The 14,490-nt window shown below is 43.9% G+C and overlaps 1 protein-coding gene across 5 annotated transcripts in view; it reads left to right on the forward strand.

Annotated features, from left to right (window-relative positions):
* Positions 1–14,490, forward strand: part of SPECC1 (sperm antigen with calponin homology and coiled-coil domains 1) — a 241,634-nt gene that overhangs the window by 72,220 nt on the left and 154,924 nt on the right. For all 5 annotated transcript variants that reach the window (XM_019757420.2, XM_019757425.2, XM_019757423.2 and 2 more), the window contains exon 2: positions 5,673–5,842. In XM_019757420.2, coding sequence (XP_019612979.2) covers positions 5,696–5,842 — 147 coding nt within the window. In that variant the 5' untranslated portion in view covers positions 5,673–5,695. The remainder of the gene's footprint in view (positions 1–5,672; positions 5,843–14,490) is intronic.

The following is a 14,490-nucleotide window of genomic DNA, read 5'->3' on the forward strand; positions in this document are numbered from 1 at the left end:
TTTCCCACTGTGTTTTCTTCAAAGAGCTTTACAGTTTTTACCTCTTACATTTAGGTCTTTGATCCACTTTGAGTTAATTTTTATCTAAGGTGTAAAGTAGGGTCCAACTTCATTGTTTTGCTTGTGGATATCCAGTTTTCTTAGCACCATTTGTTGAAAAGACTGTCCTTCCCCATTGAATGGTCTTGGCACTACAGTAAAGTTTTTATTCTTAGTTACTTTTCAATAGGTCTTTTCAAACTATTCCTATAGAAAAAGCTCTTGAAGGGTTTTATTTCTATCCCCTTTTCTACTGCCTTGGCTCATTCACTTTTGATTCTTTGATGTGAAGCCACATTATAGGTAAGGAAATAACTACTGATTAGTGGCCATCAAGCTCTGTGGGATGCTGGCTTGTTGGTTCAGCTTTGGAGACAGAATGATGGCCTGGGGCAGTGATTCTGAGCGTGTGGTCTCAGTATAGCTCCCAGATTAGAGCTTCTCTCTAGGGTCTACATTTCATATTTAGTGACCCGACTCCTCCTCTGTTTCTTATTCCAGCTTACACCCTATTTGTGGCAGCGTTTCATAGTTTCTGCAACTTCTTATTCCGTTTTCAAAGTTTGTTCACAGATTTGATGGTATGGTTAGTGATGTACAAATGTTCTTTTCCATTTAGTTTTTGTTTTATCACTTCTTGGTTCTTGTTTTCTTTAAATGACTTCTGCTGATGGGATACATGAATTTTAGTTTGCTGTTTTTCTTCTGCTGCTGTGTAGAAATCTGTTCTCTTCCTTATTTACCAGGAAGGAATCTAAGACTAATGGGATGATTTTTCATCTCAAGACCACAGGAAATAATAAGCTTTTAAATGTTTCCTATGGCCTCCAGCTGAAGTCTGGGATTCCCTCGGCTATTCCTAAACCAGATTTTCAGCATTAGCATTTCAGTGTTAGGAAATGAACCAGGTGCGGGTCTAAGAACCAATGACCCAGGACTCTCATTCTTCCTGTAGAACTGAGTTTCTCAACCTCGGCTACTGACATTTTAGTCCAGAATGCTTCTTTATTGTAGGACTGCCCTTAGGGTCGTAGGATGCCTAGCAGCATCTCTGGCTCTATGCAGTAGCACCCTCAAAGTTGTTATAACCAAAACATCTCCACACATTGCCAAATGGCCCCTGGGGCAGAATCATCCACCCACCCACCCCCAGTTTAGAACCACTACTGTGGAAGAGGTCAAAAGCAAACTAGGCACATGTTCTAAAAAGCTCTAGCTAGATATTTTCAACATGTTGCTCACTTACATTCTATTTCCTGCCGAGTCCCCTGGTAATTTAGCTATGTGAACATTCTTATTTTGTTAGTTCTCTGACTTGAATGCTTTAGGTTTCCGCTTCCTGGCGCTTATTGTACTTGTAGTCGAGACTTCAGTGCCCTCTCCCACTTCCAAGGACTCATTATTTTGTGATGGTTCAGAAGGGTTTCCCAGTCGCCTTTCTGTTTTCTTGCCTTAAAAGGGTAATAAAGCTGAGGCCCCAAAACATCGCATCCAACACAGGTTCTGAAGGCAGCGATTAAGTAGCAAAGGAACCTGCCCCGAGGGAGCAGGAGACCACCGCATGGGCCCAAACACCTCATCATATTCCTAAAATACCTGTTCCCTCTTTCCTCCTTCCCTCCCTCTTTTCTTCCTTTTCCACTTTATGCCGTACAATTTGTGAGTTACAGTTTAAATGTAAGTCTTATGCTATTCTGGAGAGGAAAGGAGCTTGGTAACAAAATAAAATATTTGAAAACTTAAAGATCCCTGGAAAGACCCTTGCCCCACCGTGGGAGTGGGTTCCTAGATTTAACTGTAATTTCTAGATCAGTTTGATCCTTTGAGATGGTGTAGGAAGATTTTCAGAAACCAGGGAATTAATCATCAAAACCTTTATGTTTTCATTGTTTTGGACTTGGCTAGAGCCCATCCATTTAAGTTTCTGTTACTAATTCACATCCATTAGGAGAGCATTATTCATCCAGCATTCACATCTGTGTTTATCTTTCAGCAGCTAGAACGTATTAAGGCTGGTGCCGGTTCTAATGACTGTAAGGTGTCTATTCTCAGTGTTTATTTTCCTCTCTACTTTCCCTCTTGCACGTTTCCTGATGAAAAGAGCTGCTCTGTGTATAGGAAGAGCACTTCCCTTAACTCTGGCATGTCCTTCCGCTGAGCATTGATTTACTCATCCATCACCGTGTATTGTTGAGCTGGTAAAGTGGAGCGGCCCTCCACTGAACACAGTTAACAGTGTTTGCTGGGAAAGGAGCTAACATTTGCTGAGTGCCTTCTGTGTGCCCTGCCCTTGATGTCCATGTTCTCCTTCCTTCTTCACAGTTTTGTGAGGCAGGCATTAATAATTCCATTTTATTGGGGAAGAGGTTGAGAATCACGGTGTTCAAAAAACATGCCCAAGTTCACACAGCCAACAGTGGAGCTGGATTTGGAGCATGGGATCCAGAAGCCCTTGTGCTTTCTCATGGGAGCCAAGATGGTTCAGAGAGGCTATATCCATCCCTGGTATTTAAAGCCAGTTGAAACTGTGTATGAATCCAGGCTTTATCATGCACTGTGATTTAGCAAGTTGCTTAACCTCCCTAAGCCAAATGAAGTTTCCCCTTTTGTAAATTGGGGGGTGACACTTATCTCATAGGGTTACAGTGAAGATTTAATGAGACACCCACATAAAGCATGGAGCAGTGCTTTGCCAGGCTCAGAGTGGTTAGTGTGGCCAGTCTTAGTCACAACAGTGCTTATTCAATGGACTGCTTCCCTATGTCAGACAGCCAGGGTGAGGGATGAGAGGAGGGTCGTAGAAGAAGTGGTGGGAAGCAGATCGAGTGAAAGTGCGCAGAAAGCTAGGAGTGGGCCTAGGGGCACCTGCTCTGCTTCCCCACAGGAGGCATTCCTGGAAGTGGACAGAGAGCAGGACCAAAGCAGCTGAGTATTGTGGGGAGACAGCTAGTTCTGAGGATGAACCTTTCTGAGTCTGTCCCAGGGGCACGGCTGGACACAGCAAGGGAGAGGAGCAGCCTCCAGAAGAAGACAGGTTCAGGCTGGGGGTGAGGGGCGTGTGATTTTGAATAATGTCCTAAAACATGGAGCGTGGACAGCAGAGTGCAAAGCTGACATGAGTCTGGCTGGAGCATTCTCCTTCGCACCTGCTCTCACCCTCTCGTCCATCCTGGAGACCACTCCAAGCCTCTCATCCCAGCATTTTCCCTACCTCTAGGGTTTTCCTCCTGGTTCAAGTGAGTGGGATATTAATAATTTCATTTCTGTGTATTTTGGATTCTGAAAGAAGGGGGAATTTGAAGAGAAGAATCACGCTGATGGATGGTTACCAGTTAGAAATCCTACTCTGGGGAAAAGAATGGAAAAAAAGAGTAAAGGGAGCTAAGAGAAGATACATGGTAAATAAGAGGGGGTCCAGATGGGAAAAGGTCTCTGGGTACATTCATTTGGGAATAATTTGATCAGGTCCAGAAGGTTCTAGGAGAATTAAAAGGGTGTGAAATGAGGCCACCCTGAGAATTCTGCCTCAGAGCATGCAGCTTAACCGTCTGAAAAATGGTTGAACATTTTTCAGATGCACTGTCCAAAATATTGTCATATTTGTTGCCAGAGGTTAAGGGAGGAATTTAGATGTGGACTGAGATGGCTGGTTTTTTTTGTTTTTGTTTTTAACCAAGGTCTTAGATTACTTGAAACATTGGGGAAAAGATGTCAAGGAAAATTTCTATCCTCTTCCTGCTGCTTTTCATCTTCATATTCTTATCTTTCTTTTGGAGAATAAATAAGAGGCATTTCATTTCAGGGGTAACCTGGGCATATTTTGGAAAATGTAGATGCATTGCAGACTCACCTTATGTTTTCATAAAGTAAACCCTGTAATAGTTATTTCTAAATAGTTGTAATCATAACATAAAAGGTGCCTTGATTAAATAGATATTTTATTTAAGTCATCTCCATGAGTCAGACATGTTACTGATTGGTTCTGTAGTAATTGGTAAAATTCTTTAGTAATTCTCTTCAAAAATCACTCAAGATATATTAATTTTTTTATATTGGGAGTCCTAATGAAGGTTTTACTGTATAGGTTTTAGCCTAGGAATTCTTTCATTGTTGCTGTAGAAACCAGCATTAAAAATTGTGGATCAAGAAAAAAAAGTTGGTGCTAAACGTTAGGAAAATATATAAGAAGTAAGTTTTTAAAAAAAATAAATACAGATTAAAATAATCATGATACCTGGAACCAAGCTGAGACTAACAGGATTCTGAACTAATCATATACCTGAAATCATGAAGAATTTTTCTCAGAAACATTATAGAAAACAAACTGCAGAGTATTTAAAAAATTATTTTCACCTGTAGCCACATTCACACCGCTGCTAGGACAGCAGTGCAGCGGGAATGAGTTCCAGGTAGTTTTGTGGACACGTGCCACCAGCTAATCGCTTTAAGTAGGAATAGGAACTGGGTGGCCCTTGCTGAGACTCGGCAGTTGAAATGGTCTCCTCTGACCAGGAAAAGGAGACAAGAACAGGAGGCGCTCACAGCCCGAGCTAGGCTGGGAGACTGTCATTTTTCTCGTAGGTGGCTAATGGGGTGCACTGGGATGCCATGATGGGTGAAGAGGCCCAGGACTGCTTAACACCAGCCACCATCCCTCAGGGACAGTTAATTAGACCCCTGGGTCCTATGACAATGGTCGCTGGAGTTATCTGTCACCTTTTGGTGTTTTTTAAAGTGCATTTTCCAATTTGTTTCTTTGAAAAAATGGAACATTATCTGTGGTTTTGGTAATCTGTCTCACTCTCCTGGTCATTAGAGTCCATGGGGACAGGCAGAGTTAGGATTGAGGCTGGATGAGACCCTAGAGGGCATTTAATCCACTCCCATTGTGCTAGTAGTGATGGAAGAAACAGGCTCAGAGAGGTGCAGAGACGGCGGCCGACCTCACTCACGAATGACAACGCTGATTGCTGATCTCAGCAGTCAGGCTGCCTCCCAGGTCTCCGTATGTGGATTTTCCCCACAGGTCTTAACTGCAGCCTGCTGCTTTGAACAATTTTGCTTTCATGAAATATTTCAGTTAGGGCAGTAACTCTGTCCCAGGTCTGACCAATTAAAATATGCTCTATTAATTTTTAAGTGATATCCATTTTTGTCCAAAAGAAGAAAAAAAGTTGTGTTTCTGCGCAATCTAATTTTCAAGTAATTCATTATGTCTATTTAAAAATTAGGTAGATTGTTCCATTGTCAGCCTGAAAGCTGCAAGGCTCATGGACATAGTACGTCTTGACTCAAGCTGACCTGTTTCATATGGAGAAATAGTGTATGTGGATAGTAATACTGTGTTAAGTGTCCCTGACTAAGAAGAAGCCATCATTTGCTGAATAGTAATGTTAGAACATCAATAATATTGTGCATATATTTTCATAGTTTGGTAACAGCTATTACGAAGTTGTAAAAATTAGCCTAGTGCAAAGGTATCATTTTAGGAATAGAACCCTATTTGCAGGCCAATCACAGGTGCTGGTTCTAACAGGGCTGAACATCGTATATGGGGGTAAAGCCCTGTAATGTATGTCACTCAGCAGGCTCAAGTTGTGGACACACATGTTTTTTTCTTCCTCTTTCTACAGAAAAACAGAGCCATTTAACAAGCATGAGGAGTGCAGCCAAGCCCTGGAGCCCAGTCACCAAAGCAGGGAGCCATGGGATCGACCGTGCACGGCCCCTGCCCACAGCCTCTTCCGGCATGAAGAGTTCCAAATCTTCGACCTCGCTGGCTTTTGAGTCCCGACTCAGCAAGGTATAGACTGAATCGCACAGGGCCAGGCAGCTGGGTTTCCAGTGTCCCTGCTCAGGAGGACTAATGAGGGCAGTAAGCAAAGCTAGTGGCCTCCCAGGGCTGGGACAGAGGCTCCAAGGGGGGTCCTGGGAGAACCAGCGTATCTTGACCTAAAGAAACAGAGCCAAGAGGGCGTAGCAGGGGTACCAGGGGTCGAGGAAGGAAATCTGCCAAATGTGTAACAGTAATTCCGATCTCCTGCCCTGGAGAGTTTTGCTTCGAGCGTCCCACTAGACGGGGTCAGCATCACCAGTGATCCTGGTAATCAGAGGGCAGTTCTCCATCCTCGTCTCACTGACCGTCTGCAGAGTTCACACTGTTGATCAGGCTCTGTGTCTGGAATAACCTTCTCCTCTCAGTTGTCTCCTCCCTCCCAGGCAGCACCTTGGAATCTCCCTGTGACCCCTAATGTCGCCTGGGCACAGGGCATAGTCCTGGGGCCCCCGGCTTTTTTCTAGCTACTGTATCACACCCAACATCTCCTTTACTAGCCCGACATGAAATCAGAGATAGTATAACCTACTTTCATACACACTTTTGAAAAATCGATATAATATCCCAGCGACAAAGGAAAATAGCTTATAGTTAAATAACCCGTATTTCCATTCGCAAGTGCCTCCACATGGCTATGCCAAAGGACCTAAGACTCTCCTTGGGGCACCATGCATGTGACAGCTATGATGTAGTGATTCAGGGTTGTATCTGTGACTCAAATACCGTAAAGGACATTGAGGGAGTGATGTGATCGTTGAACACACTTGGTAAAGTTCTGAACCAAACTGCAGTCTTCCCTAGTTATTCTTAGAAAGTTCAGTGTACACGGTCACACAATTAAGTTCGCGAACTCATCCTAGAAAAAGTGCTACATACCTCATTGCTGAATATCACTAAGGTCATCTTCGAAGTACTCGCCCTTGGGAGGCTATGCACCAACGCCAGTGCCTAGTCCATCTTTCAAAGCAATTTTGGAACTCTTTTTCTGGAACGGCCACTAGAGATATCATCGTATTACCCTTGATGTCCTGAATGTCATCAAAATGTCTTCCTGTCAATTTTTCCCTTATCTTTGGGTAAAGAAGTCATTGGGGGCCAGATCAGGTGAGTAGGGAGGGTGTTCCAGTACAGTTATTTGTTTACTGGCTAAAAACTCCCTCACAGACAGTGCCATGTGAGCTGGTGCATTGTCGTGATGCAAGAGCCATGAATTGTTGGCAAAAAGTTAAGGTCATCTAACTTTTTCACGCAGCCTTTTCAACACTTCCAAGTAGTAAACTTGGTTAACTATTTGTCCAGTTGGTACAAATTCATAATGAATAATCCCTCTGTCATGCGGGGGACCCTGCTCGCTGCGCCATTTGTCATGCAGGGAGGCCTGCGGGGTCTCTGCTCCCGCTCCCCATACAAGAACGCAGGATATGGTGAGGCCGAAAAGGAACACCCACGGAGCCATAGGTAGGGGAGTCATACCACTATATTCTCTCTGGCGGCACTATACTCTCACTGGAGGCTGGATCCACACTGTCCGCAAACCGCCATCCACGCTTGCCAGCCCAGCCGCCATCTCCTTGCTAGCCCCCATTCTTCTCTCTCTCCTCCCTCTCTCCTCCGTAGCCGCAGCAGTTATATTGGCGGCTAATTGGCTAACTGGCTACAGCTGACGGCCAATCAGCCACAGCTGACGGCCATCTACTACCCGAGCCAGCACTCCTCCACGTGAGGCCGAGAGCCTGTAAACTACTTTCTGGGGCTCTGTCCCCACACCCTCTGATATCGAAAAAGATTAGCAATATCGTTGCAACAAATTCTTAAACTTAATTGTCAGACCTTCATATCTTCAAGCTGTGTGAGAAGTATATTGTTTTTAAAACTCATAAACACAGACAACAGTGTAGTAGTTACCAGAGGGTAGAGGGTGTTGGTAGAAGAGGGTAAAGGGGGTAAAATGTATGGTGACAGAAGGAGAAATGACTCTGGGTGGTGAACACACAATGCAATAGGTAGATGATGTATTATAGAAATGTACACTTGAAACCTATATAATTTTGCTAACCAATGTCATCCTAATAAATTGAATAAAAATTTAAAAAAAGAAGTACATTGTTTTTGTATATAAAATGAAGAGACCCTATAGGCTTGGATAATAATAAAGTGTTCCACCTATGTGCATGTCTGTGGAATATGTGAAAATTGTGTGGGATGTGGGATAATTCTTTATGCAGGATTGACACATTCATCATAGGACATCTAGGTTCCTTGTCCTCCCACCTATTAAGTATCAGTAGCACCTCCAATCATGGTGACAACTAAAAATGTCCCCACAAATTTCCAGCACACTCCTTGAGACACAGCACAGTCCCTACTGAGACCAATTGTTGTAGGTCATAGCATCTATTCTCATGAATACCATATATGTCTGATGTCCAAATTTGTGTCTCTAACCAGGACCCCTCCATCTGCCTTTGTGACATCACCCCTGGGATGCCTAAAAGGTACCTCTAATGTAACATGGCCAAAGCTGAATCTTGATTCCTTCCCATTGATGTCTCAGTCCCCCCAAACCTGCTCTTCCTGAATCTTCTTTTGAGTCAATAGCAACTCTATCCTTTTGGTCGCTCAGGCCAGAGCCCATGGCATCATCCTTGAACACGTCTTTTCTCATATCCTATAGTCCGTCAGCAAGATGCAATCACTTCTACCTTAAAATTAAATTGTCGACTCCAAGCAACTCCCACTGCTTTCCCTGGGACCACCTAGATCATGCCACCCCCTTCGTTGCACGAGCTTCCCAAATGATCTCCCTGCTTTTGTCTTTGCACCCTACAGTCCATTCTCAACAGTAGTCACAGTGGTCCTTTTAACATGTATCACATCACTTCTCTGCGTCAAACCCTTAGAGGCTCTCCCCAGTCACTCAGAGTGGAAAACAAAGTCCTTGAATGACCAGTGATACCCTGGAGACTCAGCTCCAGTCCCTCTCAGACACTATGTGCGGTGTTCCCTCCCCTCTCCCTGGCTCCCTGAGCATGGGCCACACGGTGGTGCTCGGTGGTGTGCCCCTCCGTGAGCCAGGCACACTCCTGCAGCAGTCCCTATATGTCTGCTGCTCCCTCTGCCTGGAGCATTCCTCCCTCCCACACATCTGCCACTTCTCCTGCTTTAAATGTATGCTAGTGTGTCACGTTATCGGACATCACTCCTGACCTCGCTATGTAAAGTACCTTGACCTCCATACACCCTCCTCACCCTGCCTGGTTTTCCTTCTCAGCTCTTACTACCATCACACACCCACCTACTTGTTTAGTGTCTGTCTCCCCATGACTAGAATGTAAGCCCCATGAGGACTTTTCTGGTTGTTGTACAGCTCTGTCCCTCTTGCTTAGAAATCACCTGCTACCTGGCAAGCATTTGGGGTTTACTGAATGCCGGAGTCCACCAGTTCTTCCGGCCGGGGTGGTAAGACGGGGTGTTGGAACAGGAGCAGCTTGAGCTTGGAGTGGGTCAGACCTGGCTGAGAGTGGGGACCCTGGCTCTGCTCCTTCTAGCTGTGAAACCCCAAGCAGGTTATGTAGCTGTCCTGAGCTCTGAGAGAACAGTAAATGTGGATAAAATGTCCTGCACATAAATTTGTTGATTATTCTATTATACTGGACTTGACCATAATTTCCATGATTTTTGTTTTTATTGTCTTTGACCTATAGCACATTTGGGAGACATCTTTAAATTTTAAATGAATACATACATTCCCCCAATAACATACCAGGAGAGCTTCTGGAATATGTTACAATATTTTTTAAAGCAGTGTTTAAAAAAATAAAAGTCTGAAGCTCAGGAGTTGCCCGAGGACAATGAAATGTTGGTCACTTCTGTCATTGATAGGTAAGCATTTTGGAAACTTGTTCCACAGGAAAAAAGTAAATACTCATGTTAGAGACTTTCTGCTCCCATTTCTTTTCTTTTCTTTTTTTTTAAGATTTATTGGGGAATATTGGAGAACAGTGTGTCTCTCCAGGGCCCATCAGCTCCAAGTCGTACTTCAATCTAGTTGTGGAGGGCGCAGCTCAGCTCCAAGACCAGTCATCGATTTCAAGCGGTAGTTTCCAATCGCCGTTTTCAATCAGTTGCAGGGGCGCAGCCCACCATCCCATGCAGGAATTGAACCGGCAACCCTGTTGTTGAGCGCTCACACTGTAACCAACTGAGCCATCTGACCGCCCCTCCGGAAGCTCAGCGGCAGCTCATTGTCTTCAATCTGGTGGTGGAGGGTGCACCTCACTGGCCCATGTGGGAATCGAACTGGCAACCCTGTTGTTCAGAGCTCACAACTGCAGGTGGACAGGAAAGAATGGTCAAAACAGAGGGACATGACAAGAGCTAGAATAGTGCAGGCTCCTCCTGCCGATTCCTCCCTCAAACCCTGTCGGTCTCTCTTATACACTTAGGCCTGCAGAGCCCAAGCGTGCGGGGAGGTTGAATTATACCATGAACATATTGTTATATTTGCTTTGTAGTAAATGGATACATATGAGATGGATAGATATGTTTTAACTGGTCAAATACAGGAAAACTGAAACAAATCCACCAAAGTAGGTTGAAATGCCCAGCTTCACGTACTGGCCTGATCTGAAGGAGCAGTGAAAGAACAAAGTGGAACAGGAGCCAGATGGGATGGGGGTACATCTTCCTTGTGCTGTCAAGCCCAGTCCAGGAGAGGCTACCTCCCAGAGTGCTCTGAGGCAGGCAGGCCGCTTCATTCTGGCCGTTTGTAAGGCCCAAGTCTATTAGTCAGGACCTTCTTGGTTGCAGATGGCTTAAGCTAGCTTCAGCAGAAAGGAAATTTACTGAATAAATCCTAAGGTTCCCATGTCACTGTGCAGGACAAAGGTACAAACCTGGAGCCCAGAGAGGCAGGGACCAGGGACTGGAACACCCAGGACTCTCTCTGTTGCTTATCTCCGCCTGCCCCTGCTTCTCTGTCACCTGCTGACATCCCGTCTTCTTCAGTGTGTGGTATGAAGCCTGGATGCCATCATGCCCAAGCCTCTCACTTCCCTTGGAAGGCCTGGCTGCTGCTTTGCTTACTTCTGACTTGCTTTTTTAAAAATCAAGTAAAAAAAATTGGGAAAAGTCTGCTGGGTCAGGCATGAGTCCTGTACTGACCCTGCCCAGTCTCTTGTTGCCAGGGTTCCAGGGCCCCCCATGCCAGAAAGCAGAGACTTAGAGTTTAGGCATGTTCTGTGTAAGTCTTGGGGACCCAGTCAGAATTACATACCCATTCTGCTGGAGTGCTCTAAACCTGCACTGCCCACCCAGGACCCACAGCCATGCGTTGCAACTAAGCCCTTGAAATGTGGCTAATCCAAACTGAGATGTGCTGTACATGTGAAATACACACCAGAGCTTGAAGAGTTAGTACAAAAAAAACCATAAAATGCCTCACTGAGGTATTTTACATTGATTGATAATATTTTGAATATGTTGGGTTAAGAAAATATATTCTTAAAATTAATTTCACCTGTTTTGTTTTAGTTTTATAATGTGACTCCTAGACAGTATACAATTCTGTATGTGGCTTGTATTTTATTTCCATTGACAGTGTTGCTCTAAACCATTGGTTCTCAAATTGCGGACCCAGACCAGCAGCATCAGCATCACCCAGGAATGGAACATGTTCGAAACGCAGAATCTCAGCCCTGCCTCCTTCCCCCACACCAGATCTAGGGAATCAGAAACTCGGTGGTGGTGGTGGTGGGTACACTGGGGCTTGGGTGTAGACAGCAGGGTGCATTTTAACAAACCCTCCAAGGAGTCTGATGCACACTCAAGTTTGAGAACCACTGCTCCAACCGTAACATTACCTTTAAAGACTGGATGATTGTTGTGTGTGATGATTTTAGGGTTTTGGATTTCCCCTACTCTTTTTGTGGTATTGAAAAGAAATTCTTAGTTACTTTATCTGTGAGCTACTTAAACATTTTCCTTTCGTAAGCTTTCCTGTGCAGGTGCTTGGCAGCTTAAATACCAGTGAAAGAGTCAGTGAAAAGACTTACTAAACATACCAAAGCAACACCGAAGCGGGTACCTTCATAGGGATCTTCTATCACAAACCAGCAATCTCAAGTGGTACTGAAGCTGCGTTTGACGACCAGGAAACCAAGCCAAAAATGCAGCCATGAATAGAAAAATAATAACTGAGGCTAGTAGCTTTCTGTATCTGATGTTGTGTCTAAAAAATAATCATAGAGGAAGAGTAGCTCCAGCTGTTGGCTTAGGACAGGGAGAATCAGTTCTTAGTCTTTATGTCCTGCTTCCTGCAAAAGCTTCTAAGCAATAAATCTTTCTCAAATGGAATTCCTGGTGGAAGGTACAAGGGAAGTGAAGTGCTCCCCATGAAAGCTTTGCTGCCACCTGAACTCCCCGTGCTGGTAAGCAGATGGCACACAACTGGCCTGTAGGACGTCTTAATTAACCTTTTGCCTAGATAGGACAGGATCTGTGTATAATACAGCCTGGGACCGTGGAGTGGGAAGCCTTCTCACTGCTTGCCGACTCTGGTCCCCCTGTCCTCTGTTGCCTCTGCCTGATATTTCACCAAGAACCAACCTCTTGTGGAGGGGAGGGCGGGGGCAACGTCTACCCTCTGGCACCACTGGGGTGGAGGCTGCGGTGGGATTGCAGAGGCAACTTCACCTCTGGCCCCAACTGTCCTCTCATTCGTTGGATTCCTTGTTCTGGCTTACGGACTGAGCCTTTGTTTGCACACTGGACCTTTCGATGCAGAGTTTGCTAATTTGCACTTTGTGGGTCAGATTTACTGATCTTAGTAACAATGGAGAATAAGATAGAGGAAAGCAGAACTAAGTGCATATCATTTGCATTATTGCATTAAGAATTCCCTAACTGAAATGATTTCCTTTTTTTTTTTTGAGATGTTGTCTAGAGAATTTTCAAAGTCTAAAATCACAATTGATTTTCCTTTGGGACCCAGGGATGTACCTGGGCATGCTTCTAGGCAGAGTGAATAATAGTTTTTTTGTGTGTTGAGAAAAGGTTGCTGACATGAACTATTATCATTTAGTATGAAAAATATTACACTGGTGACCTGATGGATAATTTGAGAGGTTGGAGAGCTTGGGTGCAGGAACTCTTATTACTCTGACACGGAAAGTGGAAAAACAGTCTGGAGTCCCTGTAAGGGCAATTGAGTGACTTCTTTGTCAACCCAAGAGTCATATTTAGTCCTGTTGTTAAACTAGGGGTATGTTGTTGGCTAGAAAACGTGGTTATATTCCCATCTAGTAACTGGAAGTGCATGCAAATCATCCTTTCAATGTTAGCTATTTGTTTTTTAAATTAATAATTTGTTTAAAGATATTGACCAAGATTGCTTGACTAATATTAAGACTTTTACCATCTTCCCTCTTAGAAAATAGGATATAGGAAATTATTGTTTAAAGTGTAGAGTTTCAGTTTGGGACGATGAAAAAATTCTGGAGATGGATGGCGGTTGATGATTGCACAACAATATGAATCTACTTAATGCTACTGAACTACACACTTAAAATGATTAAAATGGTAAATTTTATGTTATGTATATTCTACCACAATAAAAAAATTTAAATAACAGTGGGGGGGGAATGAAAAAAAAGTAGACTGGCATTTGAAGGGGTAGAACCAAAGCTTTGCCCAAATTATAACACCCCTCATTTTCTTTTTTATTGAGGCATGGCATATTTACAATAAAAAATGTAAAGTGCATTAATCTGAGTCTCAACTGTACAGCTCATTGAATTTTTACACATGTTTATATCTGTTTAATCACTCCCAGTCAAGATGTAGAACATTCCAGAAGGTTCCTTCCTAATCAATAACTCCCCTAGAGATAACTGCTGTTTTGACTTCTATCACCATCGTTTAGTTTTGCTGATCCTAACTTCATATAAATGGAATCAGGCAGTATATACAGTTTTATGTCTGATTTCTTTCATTTAGGATAATGTCTCTGAGATCAATCCATTTGTTAGTGTATTCATAATTCTTGTGTGTGTGTGTGTGTGTGTGTGTGTGTGTGTGTGTGTACTCTTCTATTGTATCCTCTACCACTATTTAATATACCCCTTCTCCTGTTGAAGAACATTTGGGTTGTCATAGTTTGGGGCTGTTATAAATACAGCTGCTGTGAAGATTCTTTTGATGGACCTGTGTACCCCTTCTCTTGGCCATAGATCTAGGAGTAGGCTTGCTGAATCACAGGCTGCAGATATTCAGCTGCCAATTTCCCAAAGCGGTCACCAGCAGAGATGAGAGTTCTGGGTGTTCTGCCATCTCACTGACACTTGATATTGGCATTTTTTGCTCTTTCAAGCCATTCTGGGGTGTGTAATACCCTGAAATTTAAACTATGCAAAAGTGGGGGGAAAATTTAATTGTGCAAATCTTTAAACCCCTAATCCTCAGTAAATGACCGTGAAGCTAGTGGCGTGGAGTGGAGCCGGCCTCCTGGCCCTCAGCCAGTGTGCTGGGCAGGGGCTGCCTGTTCCATGTCTCTGTTGCTTTGAAGGCTTTTTCATATTGTTTTCTCCAAATGTTAGGTATATTCATGATGGCTCTGG

Source organism: Rhinolophus sinicus, linkage group LG15 (assembly GCF_036562045.2).
Source record: "Rhinolophus sinicus isolate RSC01 linkage group LG15, ASM3656204v1, whole genome shotgun sequence".
In the NCBI taxonomy this organism is placed as follows: Eukaryota; Metazoa; Chordata; class Mammalia; order Chiroptera; family Rhinolophidae; genus Rhinolophus; species Rhinolophus sinicus.